Here is a 22,841-nt window from a genome sequence, read left to right as displayed (position 1 = left end):
AGCCACAAACGAGCCTGCAGCTGACGTGGACTTTTTACCCCCTCCATAAATCTTCGTCCGCGAAGCCAAGCCAAAGAAAGAAGAAAAAAAAAAAAAAGAAAAAAAAAAAACTGTGGATGTGAATGTGGTTATTACCACATGCACTTTTAAGAGAAATGGTAGAGAATTTTGCTGCAGTGTTGCAGGAACTACCACTTTTGTGAGATTCTACTTGTTCTTTATGCTGCTGTGCCCTGATCATACTTCCTCTCAAACCTGTGGTACAGACAAACCCGCACGTTGTCTGAACCTGCTTATATTTTCATGTTTGTTGAATTTCAAAATAGAATTGGCTTCCTACCAGTTAGGTGGGTCAGGGTAGATATTGTGTAAAGGTACCTCAATGGTCTGTGACAGTTTAATGATCCCAATATTTCTTTAACTGCAGCAGAAGATTCTCCCAGAATTAGAAACAGGAACATTATTACAGCTTCTACAACAGAGATCACTTGCTTTTCACCTTGATAGTAGGGAGGTTGTAATGGGTGCGATTAAAAGTGGCAGTGCACTGTAGAGAACCATGGTTGAAGGAGCGTGTTCGGGCATATCCTAAAATCTTATTGAACTTACAAGTTGTGCAATGAAATGATGCATTTGTCTACAAGTTGTAGCTTTTCATGAATTAACATGATGTGTATTCTTCAACCTACCTGTCATGACACTAATTTCTTAATTATGAAAATATACAACAAAAGCAGTTTCAAATCCTTTATGCCTAAACAATGCATTCCTATATTCTTTTGATGTAATGAAACAGTACAAATCAACTGAATCTTAACTATAGAACACTACAGAACGGAACAGGCCCTTTAGCCCTTCATGTATATATTCATTTCCAAAAAAATAAACCACTTAAACCCTTCCTCCCTTGTAACCACCTATTTTTCTTTCGTCCATGTGTCTGTCTGAAAGTCTCTTAAATACCCCTAATGTTTCAGCCTCCACCACCATCCCTGGCAAGGCATTCCAGGTGTCCACAACTCTCTTAAAAAAAATGCCACTGATGTCTCCCCTAAACTTTGCTCCCTTCACCTTGTACAACTGTCCTCTGGTGTTTGCTATTCCTGCCCTGGGAAAAAGGTGCTGGCTGTTCACCCTGTCTATGCCTCTCAGAGTTTTGTCGACCTTTATCAAGTCTCCTCTCATTCTTCTTCACTCCAAAGAGAAAAGTCCCAGTTCTGCTATACTTGCCTCATAAGACTTATTTTCCAATCCAAGCAAAATCCTGGTAAATCTCCTCTGCACCCTATCCATAATGAGATGTCCTTCCTATAATGAGGTGACCAGAACTGAACACAATACTTTAAATGTGGTCTCACCAGAGATTTGTAGAGTTGCAACATGACCTCTCGACTAAATCCCAGATCCCATAGGCCTTCTTAACTGTCCTATTGTATTCAGATTTATTGTCAGAGTACATACATGACATTGCATACAACCCTGTGATTCTTTTTTCCTGCAGGCAAGGCATGCAGTGCATATGTAAACAAACAAAGAACTGTAAACAGATAACGAGTGTAAACAAACTGCCTGTGCAATTCAGAGAGAACAAAAAGAAAATAAGATCCATAAGTAAGAGTCCTTAAATGAGTCTCTGATTGAGTTTATCATTCAGGAGTCTAATGGTGGAGGGGTAGCAGCTGTTCCTGAATCTGGTGGTGCAAGTTTTGTAGCACCTACACCTCTTTCCTGATGGCAGCAGCGAGAACAGCGTGTGCTGGGTGCTGCTCTTCGACGGCAGTGTTCCCTGTAGATGTGGGGAGGGTTTTGCCTGTGATGCCCTGGGCTGTGTCCACTACCTTTTGGAGGGCTTTACGCTCAGGAGTATTGTTATTCCCATACGAGACTGTGATGCAACTGGTCAGCACACTTTCCACCACACCTATAGAAATTTGCCAGGGTTTCTGGTGTCATCCCAAACCTTCCCAAGCTCTGAGGAAGTAGAGGCACTGACATGCTTTCTTCATGATGCCATTGGCGTGTTGGGTCCAGCAAAGATCCTCCAAGATAGTGACACCCAAGAACCTAAAGTTACTCACCCTCTCCACTTCTGATCCCGAAATGATCACTGGATTGTATACCTTCGGCTCCTTTCCTGAAGTCAACAATCAGCTCCTTAGTTTTAGTGACATTGAGTTCAAGGTTATTATCAGTGCACCATCCAGCCAATTTTTCAATCTCCATCCTTTACCCATTGCCATGGTATCGTTGGCAAATTTGTAGATGGTGTTATTGTCATACCGACCCACACATTCGTAGTTGTAAAGTGAGTAGAGCAGGGGGCTAAGAACACAGCCCTGTGGTGCTCTGGTACTGATGGAGATTGTTGAGGAGAAGTTCTTACCAATCTTCACTGATTGTGGTCTGGAGGTGAGGAAATCCATGATCCAATTACACAGTGGGGTGTGAACTCCCAGGTCTTGAAGTTTGCTGATCAGTTCTGAGGGGATGATGGTGTTAAATGCCGAACTGTAGTCAATAAAGTGCATCATGATGTAAACATCTTTGCTCTCCAGGTGTTCCAGAATGTTTCGTAGAGCTAGTGAGATGGCATTCGCCGTAGACCTGTTACTATGATAGGTGAACTGGAACCTGCGTGGCGACCTTGAGAGATGCATGGATTTGATCCCCAAGGTCCCTCTGTACATCCGCTCTCTTAAGTAACCGACCATTAACGCTGTACTCAGCCTTCTCGTTTGACCTTCAAAAGTACATCACTTCACACTTAACCATTTGATCTCCATCTGCCACTTTTCCACCCATCTCTGCATCCTGTCTACATCCTTTTGTAACCTACTACCATCTTCAGCATCATCTACAACTCCTCCAACCTTCGTATTATCCGCAAACTTATTGACACATCCTTTCACCTCTTCATCTAGGGTCATAGATAAAGATTACAAATAGCGGAGATCCCAGAACAGATCCTTGTGGAACTCCACTAGTCACTGACCTCCAGGCAGAATAGTTTCCATCCACTACCTCTCTGCATTCTACATGCAAGCCAATTAAAAAAAAATCTACACAGCCAAGGTTCCATGGATCCCATGCCTCATGACTTTCTGAACAAGTCTCATGGAGAACCTATCGAATCCCTTACTAAAATCTATATAGACCACATCTACTGCCCCACCCTCATCAATTTCTTTTGGTACTGCCTTAAAAAACGCAATTAGGCTCATGAGGCATGATCTTCCCTTCAGAAAGCCACGCTCAGTATTCTTGAGTGGTCATAGATCCTATCGTTAAGAATCCTCTGCAATAGTTTCCACATCACTGACTTAAGACTCACCGGTATATAATTTCCAGGGTTCTCCCTATTACCTTTTTGAAACAAGGGGACGACATTTGACATTGTCCAATCCTCCAGCACCTCCCCTGTGGCCAAAATGACTCAAAGATCATGGCTACTGCCCATGGTAGTTATGGAATCAAAAACAAAATTTGTATTTATGATTAATTGAAGGAACAATACCTAATATTCTGTCTGCACACTCTCCAATTGGATGACATTAACATTGAATTGTCTGATTTCTGTTAGGCCCTTTTCCTGTCTCCCTTTCTTCCCCATCCCCAGTTCCTTTCCCCAACTTTCCACCCACTTCTCTATCCATTCAGAGAGCTATCCCCTCCCTCATCACTTAAGTGTTTTTCTCTTATGCCTACTCTATCCACCTATGACCTCTTGCCTGTGTGTCTGTGCTCCTCCTCCTCCTCCCTCCACCATTTTATTCAGGTGCCTGTCTGCTTTTTGCTCATACTTTAATAAAGGGCTTAGGCCTGAAAAATTAGTTATGTATCTATCTTTACTGCATCAAGAATGCTGTGTAACTCGCGACTTTCTTTTTTAATTTATGATGCTTCAATTTGCCAGAATATTTCACAAAAAGGACAAGGAAAAAGAAAGTCAAATCAAACAAGAAAGAATAGCGAATATAGCTGGTCATAGAAATGGGCTTTTAGGACATTTTTGAAAGTAGAAGGCATTTTGTTGCATTTAGGAGTGATTTTGTGAGAAATTTCTTTTTCATGTTCGGGAAGAATTAACATTAAACATCATCTAAGACTTATTGTGCCAGTTTGGTATATATATTGTCATTAGCTGACTGACCAATACTGGTTTTTCTGATATGCAACTGGCACCTCACTCCCACCTCTTGAGCTTCTAATGTGACAGGTTTCTATGTGCTTCTGCGGCGGCCCGCCACATCCTGCGGCGCGCGGGGTAGTAAACACACTGTAACACATCCCTTAACACAGCGAACCGGTGCGGTTGAAAGCTGGAGCAGTACAAGACCAGCAGCCCTAAAATGGCACGGGCCAAGCTGCCCAGCTCACAGATCAATGACAGGCTTGGGAAGAAGGGGATTCACATGCAAGAATGTTCTCGCCTGCTATTGTTATTCATGCAGCTGATGTCAGCCAATCAAACAAACGGCGGGAACTCCAGCTGTATAAAAGGAGCCTTTCCAGCCTCAATAAATCTCAGAGCTTAACCTCCCACACTGTGAGTGTATGTGTTTCTTTGTTGCATTTGGCTACACTACCTTATTAAATGCCTGATGGAAATGAAATTGCATCCAGATGTACTCAGTTACCTTCCTTCCCAGATAAACCTCAAGAAAGTTCTTGGATTGTCAGATATGAACTCACTGCCTAATGCACTAGCATTTTTCACTGTGCCCTGTTACCACCCCCTTAAGAATGATTTCTGGTTTCTATAGTTTCAATTTTTTGAATTGATTATATACAGCCTGGGTGAAACATAGCTGTCAAAAAGTGTGATTAAAAAGTCTTAGAAACAGGGTAGGCACCTGGGATTTAATGTACTGCTGATGCTGTGGACAAACATTGAATTCCTATTTCCGTGTTATTGTTTCTGTACCCTTGTGTACCCCTGTGTAAAAATGTATTAATGTAACTAATGTCATATTTGGGATTGCAAAGTTGAAATACAAAACTTTTCCCAATAATTTCCCAATAATAGTCTGCAATTTACAAAAAAAATTAAAGTGGACCAGTAAATTCTGAAGTGTTAACTTTTGTTCTGGTTGATACCAGAGAATAGAAGAAATTATTTTTGGGTGAAGTAATTTCAAATATTTTAAGACAATAATATAATCTTAAACCACTTTATACACGACATTGAAAAAAAATTACACTGTTGGGTTTTGTATATTGTTAGTTTTGCAAATAAATATTTATTTTTGTTTTGAGAAAGAGTAACAAATTGAATTTTATTTCCTCTTTCACCCACCCTTCTGTTTCTGCAGAGAGTGACAATCATTTGACAGTGGCACAATCAATGAAGAAAGAATTTGACAGCACAGCAACATCTGATTTAAAATTTCTTGTAGATGGAAAGACTCTCCATGCTCACAAAGCTGTTCTCAAAATAAGGTAACAACCTAAATTCTTAAGCAGGGTCCTGCCAGGACTTGTTAAATATGGGAAGTGGTTCACTCTCCAATTAAAAATGAATTCATTCATGTTTTCTTTTCAAAAATAAATGCAATTTGTAACCACAGCATGAGTTTTTAGTATTTCAATTGGAATTGTTAAATATTCAAGTTATTTATTTTCCAGAATGAATTAAGATATAAATAACACTGTGCATCACTTCTTCATTATGGAAGTTCTGTATCTTTTGCTTTATTATTTAAATTGTGCAGGTGTGAACACTTACGATCCATGCTGCATGACGAAGATGTGATTGAAATTGACCAGTTTAGTTATCCAGTGTACCGTGCCTTTCTAGAATACCTGTACACAGACTCTGTCAACCTGCCTCCCGAGGATGCAATAGGTACTGTACATTGGGTATGTTGTATTTATTTTCCTAAAAGTAGAAGGATAGAACTGTGAATTTTCTCCTGAGAAAGGTAGGCTTTGGGGAAGGATTTCTAAAATTAGCCTTCTAGGAGTGCCAGGTTATTGATGCGTATATACCATTACAGTACTTGTAACTTTGCAAGAACACTAATTTTGATCAGGCTATCCTTAGACTAAGAATCAGAAAGATCTTGTATACTGGGATTCTCTAATAAGTTAATTCCAAAATCATCAAAAGTGTATAATTTGTAGCAAAGATGTTATAATAGTTTATTTTATGTACAATAGTAAGTTATTTATTTCATATGAGCTATCTTGTGACTTTATTGTGCAAGGCACCCTATCTTATTTGAACACTGTGCAAGGGGACAGTCCATAAGATGAAATATGCTTTTGGTAATCATATTTCTGGATGTACAAATGTTTGATATGTGAATTTTCAAAATAATGATTTATTAAAGCTGTTTATCACTATCATGAATTACCTGCCACACTGGGCAACAGAATATGTTGTACCAAAATTCCCATAATGTGTATTGCCTGCCTTTTCCCTCAAGAAAATTTGGTTCAACGATGTTTTCCAGGAATGCATCTCTCATAAATTGAAAAATTACAGTGGTTTGCTTTCTAAATAATGATTACCTTTTAATAGAGAACAATGAATACCCGTGAGGGAATAAATTTCAGTAATCTGCATGTCTCGATGAATCAAGAAAGAATGTTGCCTCGTTAAGGAACAGTTTTCACAGATGAAGGGTCAGGAGAGTCCCATAATGCTTAACAACTAGTCAGATATTTTTGTTGGAAAGAGTACACACTGAACATTAGCATATTAATGTAAAATCTTGTCAGAAAGTAATTTGGTTCACCCTCAATTCTCCAATGATGTGCCAGTTTTAGTTCATTGGTTAGTTCAAGTTCATTGTCATATGGACTAAGGCTCTATGATGCAGTTTTGTGAGCAATCCATCTGATCAACCTATATATAGTAAAGCAGTTAAAAACACAGGACAGAGAAGTGCAGAGTTACACAGAGAGATCAGTTTCTACAGAGCTACAGCAATAATATTCTTTCAGGAGTCTGATAACGGTGGGAAAGAAATTGTCCCTGAATTTGGTGGTACATAATCTCACACTTTTTTCTGATGGGAAGAGTGTGAAGCGAGTGCACTGAGGTGGAATGAATCTTTAAGTTCAGTCAAATTCCTGGTATCCGGAATTTAAGCAATGGCAACCCCAAGCAACTGGCAAAAAATTGAGAAAATAAATAACAATAAAATAATACACAAGTTTAAAATTGTAAAAGTAAATTTTCTCTGAAGTAACACATATACCTTTGGTAAAGATGGAAGCAAATATTCAGCCAGCAGAGTGATTTGCTTGTAGCAGTTTGAATAAAGTTGTGTGAAACAGCAGTGGTGTCGCCCAGGATGAAGAACTGGTTGATGCCACTCGCTGTTGGAGTGACTCTTAAAGTGTCTCCTTATCCCTGCTCAGTAATGGTCGCCTCAGTCAGAGGCTTTATCTGTAAACTTGGGGAGGGTGTGGTTAATTATCTATAATGTTATTGTTCATCTATGGAGCGCCTCTGTGAAGGGGAAGGAACTTGCAGATGCAGGGACTGTTACATGTTTCAAACTGAAAATAAAGTCAAATGCTTTAAAGTTTATACATTCATGCAAGTGAAGTTTCCTCAGAGTAAGTGTTGTATGGTATTATTGTCTTTTAAACTGTTTATTCTTAATTAGGATGGCACGGTTGGCGTAGCAGTTAGTGCAAAGCCTTTACAGCACCAGCAATCTGGACTGGGGTTTGAATCCTGTGCAGTTTGTAAGGAGTTTGTACATTTTCCACATGTCTGGTTGGGTTTTCCCTGGGGGCTCCAGTTTCCTCCCACTATTCAAGGCGTACCAGGGATATAGGTTAATTGGGTATAAATTGGGCAGCACGGACTCATGGGCTGAAATAGCCTGTTACCATGCTGTATGTCTAAATCTTAAAAAGATTTAATGCAGTTAGGCATTGCAAGGGTAAGTTTCAAACAAATGGAAAATACACTTATACAGCATCTACCAATCCCCATAGGTGCCAGACACCAGGGGTTTTACTGTATGTTGGCTGTTTTTGAAGGTAATGGGAAAGGTAGATCAAGTCGATAGATGGGAGGGGACATTAGTGTAACGGTTTGAGCTGTGTTCATAATTCTGCCTTTTCTTGTGTTTTGAACAGAGCAGTACCCATACCACACAGTGATGCATCTTGGCAGGATACTTTCAGTGATGCAGCTGTAGAAGTTGCATCAGGTAACGTGCCAAATTTCAAGTTCAAATCAAGTTTATTGTTATCTGAATGTACAACCTGATGAAACAACATATCTCCAGACCATCGTGGTCAGACACACCCTACACACAAACAACATATATACATAGCCATGCAAAATAATAAATATATAAATAATTTGCAGGTTTCTCGAATTGTTCAAGAGACTCACCACTTGTGGGTTTTTATGCTCCTGTACCTCTTCCTTGAAGGTAGTGTCTCAAAGATACTGCAGGCTGGATGGTGAGGGCCCTCATGATTCTCTGAACCCTATTAAAGCACTGTTCCCTGTAGATATTGTTGATAGAGGGAAGGTAGACCTCAGTGATCTTCTTAGCAGTTTTAATCACCCTCTGTACTGATCACTGATCTGATGTTTTGCAGCTACCAAACCAAGCCAGGACACTCTGTACTTTTCTCCTGTAGAAACTTGTTGGGAAGGTGGCCAGTAGTCTTGCCCTCCTCAACCTCTTTAGGAAGTGTAGGTGTGGGTCTAGGATAGGTTATATTTTAAATAGATGCCATGGACTGCTCCCCACTCTTTTGACAACGGAGCCATTGATATGTAGTGGGGAGAGGTCCTTCATCCTCCTGAAGTCTGCAATCATTTCTTTTGTCTTGTTCATGTTGAGACTTAGGATGTGGCTCTTCCACCATTTTACAAGCCTTTCAATCTCTTCTCTGTAAGCCGACTCATCATTGATGCTCCTACTTCTTCAGGCCTGAAGAAGTAGAGGCATTGGTGAGCTTGGCCATTGTGTCCAAGAGGGATCTTTTTTAATATTTTATTTTTGTATTTTTATCACAAATATCCATAGTAAACTCTCCAATATTAAAGTATATAAACTTTTTCTTAAAAAAATCAAACAAAACAGGGGAGAGTCAGATTTCCAAGTAATCGCAATACATTTCTTAGCAACTGCTACGGCTATTTTAACAAATTAAATTTGGAACTTAGTTAATTTATTGTTTATTTCAATAAAGTTATCCAAAAGATAAAGCTCAGGGTCACCCACGAAGGCCACCACTGTTATCCTTGTTAGTATTTCAGTAATATCCTGCCAAAAAGGACTCAACTTCACACATGACCACGTAGCATGTAAAAATGTTCCTATTTCTGTCCCACACCTTAAACACATCTCTGATACTTCAGGTTTTGATTTATGCAGCTTCTGCGGTACAAGATATAATTGGTGATGGAAATTATATTGAACTAATCCGTATCTTGCGTTTATAATTGAAGTCATGCTATCCAAACATCAATCAGACCAACATTTTTTCATTGTTGCAACACTTAGATCCAATCACTTTCATTCTGGAGAGCATAGTAAATCTTAGTTATAAATTTATGTGTATTCCCCAGCCAAATTGCTCATTCGATTTCACTAATTTCAGGTAAATTTGGCCCCCATCTTTCTCTTAGGAATGATCTTAGCTGGTGAAAACAAATGAAAGCTTCATTAGCTACTCCATATTTATTTCTTAATTTTTCAAAAGATGTAAGAGATGCCTCCACATAACAATCACCAGTATATCTTAATCCTTTGTCATACCAGGAATTCAATTTTTTATTGCCCAGATGCTGCTGAACCTGCTGAGACTCTAGCACTTTTTTGTTTTTACCACAATCACAGCATTCTTTTTCACTTCACTTGTGAATCTGTTGCTCCTGTTGTGGCTCCCTCTACATCAGAGAGACTGGACGTAGACTGGGAGTTTGTTTCATTGAGCACCTTCGCTGTCCGTTGCAATAACAGGGATTTTCCAGTGGTCAACCATTTTAATTCTCTACCCCATTCCTACACTGACATGTCTATCCATTGACTCATGTACTGCCAAACTGAGGGTACCTCACATTAGAGGAACAACTAATATTCCATCTGGGCACTCTCCAACCAGATGTCATTAACATCAACTTCTCCAATTTCCATTAAATCTATCCTCTCCCCTTCCTCTCACACCCCTGCTCCTTTTCTTTACCTTTCCACCCCCTTTTGCAGACTTTCCTGTTTAACACCTAAGAAAGAAAGCTTTAAACAAAAAATCTATAAAAATTAGTCCAAGGACCTTTGTTGTTATTTCAATCCGTTAATCCAATATGTATATTTTATGTATGTCAGTGATATTCCCTCCATTGACATGACCATCAGGATCATTGTGTGAAGAGAGCTAGCAAAATCGATGGGGTCGCCTATCACCCTGCAGGCAACATCTTCCAGCTATTCCCGCCGAGAAAGAGATTCAGGAGTATCAGAGCCAGAACTACTAGGGTGAGAAACAGCTTCTTCCCACAGGCAGTGAGACTGGTGAATGACTGATGAACTGCTCATGCAAACGCTCTGAGACTCTACTATTTATTTTAACAATTTTTATTTATTTTTATGTATTTGTATGTGAGTTTGCATGTTTTTGCATTGAGTACCAAAGAACACTGTTTTGTCAGGTTGTACTTGTACATTTGGATGATAATAAACTTGAGTTTAAATATAAATATAATATTGAACAATGTGCTGTTGTCACCTAACTAGATGAGTGAAATGGGGGAGATGCCTCCAGTGCTGAAGACATGGGAGTTAAATAGTTAATGAATTTAACAGCTCCCTCAACAGCCCCTAAGGCTAGAGCTGGATGAGGTCCTCACCCGGGAAGAGACATATAAGGCAATTGAACAACTGAAAAGTGGCAAAGCAGCAGGTATGGATGGAATCCCCCCCCAGAGGTCTGGAAGGCTGGCGGCAAAACTCTGCATGACAAACTGCATGAGTTTTTCAAGCTTTGTTGGGACCAAGGAAAACTGCCTCAGGACCTTCGTGATGCCATCATCATCACCCTGTACAAAAACAAAGGCGAGAAATCAGACTGCTCAAACTACAGGGGAATCACGCTGCTCTCCATTGCAGGCAAAATCTTCGCTAGGATTCTCCTAAATAGAATAATACCTAGTGTCGCCGAGAATGTTCTCCCAGAATCACAGTGCAGCTTTCGCGCAAACAGAGGAACTACTGACATGGTCTTTGCCCTCAGACAGCTCCAAGAAAAGTGAGGAGAACAAAACAAAGGACCCTACATCACCTTTGTTGACCTCACCAAAGCCTTCGACACCGTGAGCAGGAAAGGGCTTTGGCAAATACTAGAGCGCCTCGGATGCCCCCCAAAATTCCTCAACATGGTTATCCAACTGTACGAAAACCAACAAGGTCGGGTCAGATACAGCAATGAGCTCTCTGAACCCTTCTCCATTAACAATGGCGTGAAGCAAGGCTGCGTTCTCGCACCAACCCTCTTTTCAATCTTCTTCAGCATGATGCTGAACCAAGCCATGAAAGACGTCAACAATGAAGACGCTGTTTACATCCGGTACCGCACAGATGGCAGTCTCTTCAATCTGAGGCGCCTGCAAGCTCACACCAAGATACAAAAGCAACTTGTCCGTGAACTACTCTTTGCAGACGATGCCGCTTTAGTTGCCCATTCAGAGCCAGCTCTTCAGCGCTTGACGTCCTGTTTTGCGGAAACTGCCAAAATGTTTGGCCTGGAAGTCAGCCTGAAGAAAACTGAGGTCCTCCATCAGCCAGCTCCCCACCATGACTACCAGCCCCCCCACATCTCCATCGGGCACACAAAACTCAAAACGGTCAACCAGTTTACCTATCTCGGCTGCACCATTTCATCAGATGCAAGGATCGACAACGAGATAGACAACAGACTCGCCAAGGCAAATAGCGCCTTTGGAAGACTACACAAAAGAGTCTGGAAAAACAACCAACTGAAAAACCTCACAAAGATAAGTGTATACAGAGCCGTTGTCATACCCACACTCCTGTTCGGCTCCGAATCATGGGTCCTCTACCGGCATCACCTACGGCTCATAGAACGCTTCCACCAGCGTTGTCTCCGCTCCATCCTCAACATTCATTGGAGCGACTTCATCCCTAACATCGAAGTACTCGAGATGGCAGAGGCCGACAGCATCGAATCCACGCTGTTGAAGATCCAACTGCGCTGGGTAGGTCACGTCTCCAGAATGGAGGACTATCGCCTTCCCAAGATCGTGTTATATGGCGAGCTCTCCACTGGCCATCGTGTCAGAGGTGCACCAAAGAAGAGGTACAAGGACTGCCTAAAGAAATCTCTTGGTGCCTGCCACATTGACCACCACCAGTGGGCTGATATCGCCTCAAACCATGCATCTTGGCGCCTCACAGTTCGGCGGGCAGCAACCTCCTTTGAAGAAGACAGCAGAGCCCACCTCACTGGCAAAAGACAAAGGAGGAAAAACCCAGCACCCAACCCCAACCAACAAATTTTCCCCTGCAACCGCTGCAACCGTGTCTGCCTGTCCCGCATCGGACTTGTCAGCCACAAATGAGCCTGCAGCTGACGTGGACATTTACCCCTCCATAAATCTTTGTCCGCGAAGCCAAGCCAAAGAAGAAGGAGTGATACATTTCAGTGGAAAAATTGGAAATATAAGATTATTTCTTATATAAGATTATATGATTTTTTCTTTTGCAGAGAGCCAAAATAAGAACCTAAACCACTTCTAAAGGAAGCTCACAAGATTTAAAAAAATTTAACCATATAAATTCAAATGCCCATCCCTTTGTCTCCTTTATTCCAGCTCCCCACCCTTTCCCTCTCAATTCAAAGAGCAACCTCTTCCCCCCCCCAGTCACTTGTCAACTATTTTCTCTTCTGCCTCCCACCTGTATCCACCTATGACCTCTTGCCTCTTGGCCTCTGCTTCTCCCACTGCCCTTTATTCCTTTCTCTCCCCACCTTTTTATTCAGGCACCAGCCTGCTTTCTGCTCATATCCTGATGAGTGGCTCAGGACTGGAACACTGCTTATATGCCTTCACTTCCTATGGACGCTGCATGGCCTACTGTGTTTCTCCAGCACTTTTTGAATTGCACTACATTAACAGTGTCTGCAAACTTTCCTGTTTACTCCTGTTTATATGTTGAACACATGCTTCAGTTGTCACTTCATACAATTCTGCCTCTTTAATCTATCGTTAATGAATTTGTCAACCTGTCAACACGCCTTTTGCTGCCCCCATTATAACACACTTGCTGCTCCATCAGTGCCTCACCTACCAGAACTTTTTCCACTTTGTCAAATCTATTCTCAACAATCTTGTGTTAGTGACTATTTTTAATTCCAGATTTTGTCTAATCAATTTCATTTAATTTCATTTGTTTACAAATGACAAATGTATGCTAGAGTTATATAGTGACAGACCTGCGTCCATCAGGTCTGTACCCAGTATTATTGAGTGACAGCTTCGCCTAACAAGATGGCAATTATACATGTAGATTCAAGATTTCTTTATTGTCATGTAATAGTACAGAACATATATGACACAAAATTGCTTTCTGCCTGCCGTAAGGTGGTCAAGGAACAGCATGGTTTGCGTAGTGGGGCGGCACGGTCAGCGTAACAGTTAGCGCAATGTTGTTATAGCCACAGTGTGTAATTAGAATTTTTGAACAATGCTCCCAGCAAAGTGACCCAATCAAGGAATTTTGGAAAAGGTGATAAAATACTTGAGAGGCCATAGGATGTTCCAAAACAGGAATATTCTTTTGAGGAGAGAGGTGGTATTGCCAAATGCTGACCAACTGGAGAAGGGCTTAAAGGAAAAGAAGAGGGTGGCAAGGTTTGCAAAGCTATTACTCTATTTGATGGCCTATGGGACCCACTGGCATACAAGACCCCCTCCCATTTTAGTGGAAGATTTTAGAAAATATTGTCTTGGTGTATTTATGGGTAAGATGGCAAACGGGTTCCTCCTGCAAGGCCCCTTGAAGATAATGTGTGTGTACGTGTGCCTTCACTCACCTCAATGGAAACCCTCCAGCCTTGCATGGCTGAGACGCCGAATTATCATCACACATGAGCAACACGTACTCCTGCCTGCCACACACTGAGCTCAAGCCATTTTTCCCTCACAGTGCAAATGCAGATAGATTGATAGGCACGTCAGGGCCCTCGGGTGCGTAAGGGTGGAAGGGAGAAAAGCTGGTCACCAGGGCAAAGGAGCAGATGATCGATCGCTTGCTTTGATGGGAGCACTGGGCCTCGGTGATCAGGACTTTGTTCGATGAGCATGGCCCCTCCGAGCAAATTCAATGAGACACGGTGGGGTGCAGTGTCAGTGAACAAGCAGCTTGGCTCAGTTCGACAGGCTGCTCGCTCACTGCCATCCACCTCCTCACCTCATTGAATTTGCTTGGGGATCCATGCTCATCAAACAAAGGCTGAGCATGGAGCCTGATCACCGAGGTCTAGCACTCCCCTCAAAGCAAGCGATCGATCATACCATTGGCAAACACAGCCATTGCGCTGCTTGTCAGCAGCTTTCTCACCAGAGAAAGTGAGTGGCGGCTCTAGAAAACACGGGCCACCAGAGGGAAAGTGGTTAGTGAAGCTGTGGGCCCACTTCCTGGACAGCCGCAGCATTTCCGTGGCCTTCTTGAAGCTGGGTGGGTAGCTTAAGCGCTTTCCTCCTGTTGACATCTCGTGGATGAAAATGTCCACTACATTTGTAATTCGGCGCCCAAAATGGCGGCACCAAAATTTCACCTTCACATATAAGATCCGGGGGGGGGGGAGGGGAGATGTCTTATATGCCGTCAAATATGGTAGCTCAATGCTGTTACAGTGCAGTGATCGGGACCAAGGTTCGAATCCTACCGCTCAAAAACGTACTGAGATTGTAGATCATTTGAGTGTAATTGGGTAGCATGGGCTCGTGAGCCAAACTGGTCTGTTACCATGCTCTATGTTTAAATTTAAACTTATCAATTGTAATTAGACAGCAAACCATAAACAAAACCATTGTTTTGATAATACTACATTCTATTCCAGTACTTCAAATATAACTTTCTCAACTCAAATTCACTTATGGTTTCACGTGTTCTCACTTGTCTTTCAGTGAATCATCTTTTATCATGTTCTCCTGATAAGTATTTCTCTCATTCTAACCCAGCTTCCTGTGAAACTTTTAATTTAATCTTTTGTCAATAAACCTATGGATATGAATAGTTGAGGAGGATGGACAGTGGAGTGGGGAAGTAATGGAAATAATTGTTTGGTGAATCAACTGTGCTGCTGCTTCCTCCTTTCCAAAATGTAGAAACAGCTCATGTTGTTTCATGTTATCCTTGTCCCATAGAACCTCCTACCACCTATGCCTAAGATATACCCTGCCTTGTCAGCAGCTTCCAGCTTCCTGGTCCTTTCTATTACCTACAATTTGCCCATCAGCGGCACATTGGAATTCCATCCATTCCCTTTTAACACTATCCTCCTCTGTTTAGCTGAATCTTATTTTAACCCCACCTCACTTGCTTCCAATGAAGGCGTGCTGCTCTAGGAATCTGAACAGGCCCCAGCTAAATATGCATTGTCTGGGGATGTGTGTAATGTTCATTCTTTATGCCTTATTTGCTTTTTCCTTCTCTTCATGTAATTTGATGACTATTGTTTTTCTTCTTATTAACTGAAACTAGACTTCATGACGGCTCTTTGCAATATGTTATTCATCTTTTACCTTGACATGTTTGTTTTCTTCCAATCTTGATTTCTGTCTGTAGAGTGGCAACAAGTATCCACTCACTATATGTTCAGTGACTCTCACAACTTCACAACATTGTCACCCTGATGGTTTAAAAACTCATAACCTTTCATATTTGCTTGTCATATTTGTTTTGATAATACTACATACCATTCCAGTACTTCAAATATAACTTTCTCAACTCAAATTCACGTATGGTTTCACGTGTTCTCACTTGCCTTTCAGTGAATCATCTTTTATCATTTTCCTTCGTGGCCCATGATACACCACAACATTCTTAAGCAGTGAGCTCTCTATAACGCTGATACCTCCGGCACCCAAACAAGTGCAAAGATCTAAAACCTTCTGTCCCCAATATCTAGGGATGTGCTAATCAATCGTGCCAGGTAAAGGAACAATTTACAAATACTTATTTTTCAAGATGGAAGTGGCGTGAGCAACTCACAGCAGCTCCTCTGGAAGTGCGCACAATCGTCAAACCGGAGGATTGGACAATTGAAGTGTTGAGGAACACCGAGAACATAACAACACTGGGTGAACAGCAGTGGGCTGAGCATGCAGCCCTGGAGGGACCCCATGCTCAGTGTAATGAAAAAGACTGCCTTGTCGCTCACTTTGAAGTCCTTCTCTACATTGTTAAAAGAAAAAGAAACATGCTGTTTCCGATCCGGACTGACTGAGGTCTTTCAGTCAGGATGTCGAGGATCCAGTTACAGAGAAAGGTGTTTAGGCCCAAAAGATTCAACTTCCTAATCGGGTGCTGTGGTATGATTGTGTTGAAGGCTGAGCTGAAGTCTATGAACAGCATTTGAAAATACAAGTCTTTATTTTCTAGATGAGTGAGGGCTAAGTGAAGCGTGGTGGCAAAGGCTATTTCTGTAGATCGGTTGAGACGATACACAAACTGCAGGGAGTCCAGTGAGGGGGACAGCTGAGCCTTGATGTGCTCCATGACTAGCCTCTCGAAGCACTTCATGACGGTGGACGTGAGTGCAATAGGATGGTGGTCATTGAGACAGCACAGTGAGGGCCTCATCGGCACAGGGATGATAGTGGCCACCTTGAAGCACGTTGGGATAACGGCGCTGCTCGGAGATGTTGAAGATGTGGGGAAGTCAGCTAGTTGGTCTGCATATCCTCTGAGCACCTTGCCAGTGATGTTATCTGCTCCCACAGCCTTATGAGGATTGACCTTGAGCAGCATCCTTCTCACTTCAGCCTTCGTGAGATGCAATGCCTTCTTCAATGGAGGAGGTGTGGACTTCCTCGTCATTTTTCGCTTCAAAGCACCTGTAGAAGTCAAAGTGTCTGGGAGGGAGGCATCCATGGGACAGGCAGCTAGTGTGGCTTTGTGGTTCGTGATGGCATGGTTGCCCTCCCACATGTGCCATATGTCACTGCTGTCCCGGAAGTGATTCTGAATCCTCTGGGCATGAGCCCTCTTTGCCTCCCTGATGGACTTGGACAGCTTGGCTCTTATGTTGGCCAAGACTGCCGTCACTCACTTTGAAGGCCTTCTCTACATTGTTAAAAGAAAAAGAACAGTATAGCACAGTACAGCAGGCCCTTTGGCCCTCAATCTTGTGCTGGCCTATACATTCCTATCAAAAAACAATGAAACCCTTCCTACCTCATAACATTCTATTTTTCTTACACCCATGTACCTGTCTAAGAGTTAATGTTATTGCTTTCTTGTTCATTTGCTTTTTGATCTTGTACAGCTGTTGAATCCACTAACATTGTTGGTTTTCTGACGTAACTGGATTCAAAGGAAGTTCTCAAATTGCTCTGTAGTTCCTACTTTTTTTGCATTTCCTCTGGCACTTCTGCTTTCTCATTTTTTCCTTCAAATTTTTAACCTCAGCTGCTTTTAACTGTTCAGAACCATATTATACATCTGCATAAGAGGCTTGTTTCCATGCCAATGTAACTGGCCTTTACACATGTTTAATTAAATTTTACCAGGGTTAACAGGAAATGAGTAGGCTTGAATTGCTTAAAAGGAATGTAAGAATTGGATTACTCATTGAATTTATTAGTAGTAGAGGAGATAGAGTTGGTGGTTCAACAAACAAAAAATTAAGAAATTAGGAAGTTCTATCTAGGTAAATTGCACAGTAATTTTAATTTTTAAAAAAGTCTTTGTTTGTATTTTAGTTTTATTAATCTGATTGAGGCAAAGCAGAGTACCTCAGACCTAAGTAATATCCCCCCCTTGGAACATGGGAACTCCAGGATGCCTCCCTATTCACTGCGTAATTACAGGAGCAGAGGAAGTTGAGCAACAAGTGACATCACTGCCTTCCATACTCAAAGCTGAGAGTGTCACGGATGACACATTTCCGGAGACAATATGTGAGCTGCCAGGTTGTCAATAAAGAGCCGGCAGTATTAATTTCTGAGTACCCACTAGGGAGAGGTTTCCCCTGAGGATTGCAGGGGAGATAACTACAGAAATGGAGGAAAATATTAAATCGAGCAATAGTTGTTAGAAATTTAATAAGGGCATTTCTGCAGTCACAAACCTGATTCCGTGATGTCATTTTGCCCCTCTGGTGCCAGGATCAAGGACATCATTGAGTACCTGCGGAACATTCTGTAACAGCTTGAGAAGCCATTGTCCATGTCTGTTCCAATGAAATGATTGCAGGATGGCATTTTTAAGGAATTAACAAAGAGATTGAGAATTAGGACCTCAAAGGTAGGGATTGTATTACTCCCAGAGCAAGTACAGAAATACTTCTGAACAAATGGTAGAGGAATGCAATAAAGAGGACACTTTCATTTTTTGAGTCATTGTATGTGTTTCTGCAGAAGATGGGACCTGCAAGGTCCAGATAGGATGCAACAAAATAGGGCTGGGAAGATTTGCTTCAAGACTGCAAGTGCTGTTGTGAAAATTTAGAATAGCTTAGAGGAGAGAAAACTGAGCAAATATTCAGGTGAGGAAAGCAAATCTGAAAAGGAGGCTGAAAACTAGTGAGAATTTGGGAGATGAGGTAACTGTTGGAAACAGTTTTGGTCCTTGAAGGTGAAGTTGCAAAAAAATTATGCTTCCTCTGACTGGGTTGTTGGGAAACAAGAGTCACATACTCAGATAAGGGCTGAACAACTGAACTGTTGTCATTGTGAAGTAGATTTGAGAGATAATTGGCTTACTCCTTCTGTTTCTTAATTTTTTAAAAGTTGGAAAATAGATAGAAAAGGAGCCTGCTGAGCTTGATGATAATGTCTACAGCCACATGGCAGAGTGGTGAAGAATGCTGTGAGAATCAAGAAAATATAATTTTATTACCTATTTATAAAAAATGTGGCATAAAGCATTGAATAAAAGCATTGGATAACATGGGGGAGGGATTATAAAGAAAGAAGGTGGATTTGCAATTTTGGTTAAAGAATTAGCTGAGAGAAATTGTGTTAGAAGGATGGTTAATAAAGGCTCTAAGGGGTAAATGGAAAATTACATTGTAGGGAGAATTCTGTTAATTCCAAATGGCCTGAGAGAGATAGAAGAACAAATTTACAGAATTTCCTTCTGCAAAAACAGGACAGGAATAAGAGTAGATTTTAAATAGTGAAGTATTAACTGGGGTACAGGTAGGCATTCCATAAGAAGCAAAGATATATAACCAACGTTTCGGACCTGAGCCCTTCATTGCTATGAGCAAAAAGCAAGCAGGCACCTGAATAAAAGGGGGGTAGGATGGAAGAAGGGGCAGGGGAAGGAACACAGGCAAGAGGTGATAGGCGGAAGGGCAGAAGAGAAAAAAGCTGAGGAGGGGAGGGGCATAGCTCTCAGAATGGAGAGGAAGGGGGTTAAGGAGCTGGAGGAAAGGGGTCAGAGGGATAGGGAACGAGAGAGAGAGAGAGATGGGGAGGGACCTATTGGAAAGTGGACAAATCGATGTTAATGTCATCTGGTTAGAGAGTGTCCAGACGGAATATTAGGTGGTGTTCCTCCAATTTGCTGGTTGCATCAGTTTGGCAGTGCATGAGGCCATGGACAAAGTCATGGTGTTAGAATTGGGTGTGGAATATAATGATTGGCCACTGGGAGGTCCCTGCCTAAGGTGCTCAATAAAATGATCTCCTAGTCTCTCTGATGAAGAAGAAGCCACAACAGGAGCACCAGATTTAGTAGATGACCCCTTCAGATTCATGTGAAGTGTTGCTTTACTTGGAAGGACTGTTTGGTGCCTCGACTAGTGGGAGGGAGGAGGTGTGCATGCAAGGATAGCATTTCCTATGGTCACAGGGGTAGATACCAAGGGGGCATTTAGTGGGAAGGGATGAATGGATGAGGGTGCCATGGAGGAAGCTATCTATCCCTGTGGAAAGTGGAGAGGGAAAGATATGTCAGGCGGTGGCATCATGCTGTAGATGGCAGAAATTGTTGGATGTGGAGCTGGTGGGGTGGTAGGTAAAGATGAGGAATCCTGTCCTTGTTGCATCTAGGGGTGGAGGGGGCCAGTTTTTATCCAAGATCCTTGTAGGGTCCAAACTGAGAGACTTTTTTTTTTACCTGAAGGTCTTAATAGAATGGGATTTTGAAATGGGGATAAAAATTCCATTAAAAATGGCATAAGTAAGGAAAAATACAATTAATAGTTTCAAATGAGAGATGGGCCAATTTTAAGAGGCTAAGATGTTTTTGGAAAACAAGCCATTTAATGCAGAATGAATTTCAGAACAATAGAAGGCATTTAATGAGATTAAAGACATTCAGAGTCAACTTGTTACCCCAAAAGAAAGGTATGACTGCTAAATCCGGAATCTTCTGGATGATAAGGCCATTGAAATGGACCTAATATCGGGGGTGGGGGTAGAGGGGTTTGTGAGAGAGAGAGAGAGAGAGATAATAGCACTGTCAAAAGCCTAAAATGCCAAGTTGCTAAATATATGTAAGAACAAGTGAAGGTGTCCAGTGATTATAATGCCATTGGTTTCAAGTTAATTATGGAGCGGGATAGATCTAGGCCTCAGGTTGAGATTCTGAACTGGAGAAAGGCCAATTTTGAGGATAGGAGAAAGGATTTAGAATGTGCTGATTGGAATCCTGTTTACTGGCAAGGATGTGCAAGTGGAAGACCTTCAAAGGTGAAATTTTGAGAATACAGAGTTAGTATGTTCCTGTCAGTTAACAGGCATAAGGAACTTTGGTTGTTGAGTGATATTGAGGATCTGGTTCTGAAGAGAGAGGTGTACAACAAGTAAAGGCAACACAGAGCAAATGAGGTACTTGAGAAGAATAAAAAATGGAAGAAAAAACTCAAGAAAGAAATCAGGAAGGCTAAAAGAAGACACAAGTTTGCTTTGGTAGATAATGTGAAGGAAAATCCTTAGGGATTTAGTAAGAGCAAAAGGATAGTAAGGGACAAAATTAGTTTACTTGAAGATCAGAGAGATTGGGGGATAGCTCCTGTTGTTCCATTGTTTAAAAAAAGGCTCCAAAAGTAACCCTGAAAATTATAGGCCGGTGAGCCTAACATCAGTAGTAGGTAAATTATTGGAAGGTGTTCTAAGAGATCGGATATACAAGTATTTGGATAACCAGGGACTGATTAGAGATAGTCAACATGGCTTTGTGAATGGTAGATCATGTTTAACCAATCTTATAGAATTTTTCGAGAAGGTTACCAGGAAAGTTGATGAAGTAAAGGCTGTGGATCTTGCCTACATAGACTTTCGTAAGGCCTTTGACAAGGTCCCATATGGAAGGTCAGTCAGGAAGGTTCAGTCTTTTGGTATTCTTGGGGAGGTAGTCAATTGGATTTGACATTGGCTAAATGGGAGAAGTCAGAGAGTGGTGGTGGATGATTGCTCTTCAGACTGGAAGCATGTGACTAGTGGTATACCTCAGGGATCAGTGCTGGGACCATTGTTGTTTGTCATATGTATTAATGATCTGGATAATAATGTGGTAAATTGGATCAGCAAATTTGCAGATGACACAAAGATTGGAGGCATTGTGGACAGCAAAGAAGGTTTACAAAGCTTGCAGAGATATCTGGACCAGCTGGAAAAATGGGTTGATAAATGGCAGATGGAATTTAATGCAGACAAGTGTGTGGTGTTGCATTTTGGAAGGACAAACTGAAAGGATGTACATGGTGAATGGTAGGGAACTTAGGAGTGTGGTAGAACAGAGGGATCTGGGAATACAGATACATAATTCCCTAAAAGTGGCATCATAGATAGGGTTGTAAAGAGATCTTTTGACATATTAGCCTTCATAAATCAAAGTACTGAGTATAGGAATTGGGATATTATGGTAAAAGTTGTGTAAGACATTAGTGAGGCCAAATTTGGTATATTGTGTGCAGTTTTAGTCATCTAACTACAGGAAAAATGACAAGATAGAAAGAGGGCAGAGAAATGCTGATCAAACAGATTTTGATAAAAAGAGATTAGCTGGTGATAATGCGGCGAGATTGTTGAGAATTAACCATTTAGCGCAAAAAAGGAGATTTAAGTGTGGCTGTAGCATTAGATGCAGAAAAGGCATTTGGAATGGAACTTTTTATTTAAGGTGTTGGAAAAATTTGGACTTGGACAATCCTTTATCAACTGAAAACTAGCCCAAAAGCTAAATTAGTATCCAATGGACAAATTTCTGCCCCGTGGAATGGACGAACCCTAAATTGAAACTTGAATTAAATTAAAAGAAATTTGTGAAAATAGTATTGACGGTGGCAAGAAAATGTATTGCAGTTACTTGGAAATCAGATTTGTGATTAAGTGTAGATAGATTACATGCAGAAATTCAAAAGTGTATTCCATTAGAAAAAAATCAGTTATAATTTGAGAAATAAGTATAATATATATTTGCAAATATGGAGCCCATATATGCAAAAGATAGGTATTGTTGTTTAATTTTATCTCTTCCGATCGCTGGATCCTATGACACCACCTGTAAGATGAGTTAAGATACTTTTTTGTTTGATAAAGTCAAACCCAAAGCCTAACCTAGTACAATCCAGTAGTTCTTTTTTGTTTCTTTCTTTCTTTTCTTTCTTCTTTTCTCTTTGGCTTGGCTTCGCGGACGAAGATTTATGGAGGGGTATGTCCA

General features: G+C 41.3%; 1 protein-coding gene across 17 annotated transcripts in view; it reads left to right on the top strand.

Annotated features, from left to right (window-relative positions):
- Positions 1-22,841, top strand: part of LOC138738776 (RCC1 and BTB domain-containing protein 2-like) — a 241,865-nt gene that overhangs the window by 164,346 nt on the left and 54,678 nt on the right. For 7 of the 17 annotated variants that reach the window (XM_069889680.1, XM_069889681.1, XM_069889678.1 and 4 more), the window contains 2 exons: positions 5,313-5,439; positions 5,712-5,845. In XM_069889680.1, the coding sequence (XP_069745781.1) occupies positions 5,313-5,439; positions 5,712-5,845 (261 nt within the window). Of the gene's footprint in view, positions 1-5,312; positions 5,440-5,711; positions 5,860-8,100; positions 8,175-10,310; positions 10,461-22,841 lie in introns of all 17 variants that reach the window. The other 10 variants (XR_011341726.1, XR_011341725.1, XR_011341728.1 and 7 more) reach the window with 7 other exon arrangements.

The sequence above is a fragment of the Narcine bancroftii genome, chromosome 7 (assembly GCF_036971445.1).
Source record: "Narcine bancroftii isolate sNarBan1 chromosome 7, sNarBan1.hap1, whole genome shotgun sequence".
NCBI classification, from domain to species: domain Eukaryota; kingdom Metazoa; phylum Chordata; class Chondrichthyes; order Torpediniformes; family Narcinidae; genus Narcine; species Narcine bancroftii.
This window is presented reverse-complemented; position numbering and strand designations above follow the sequence as displayed.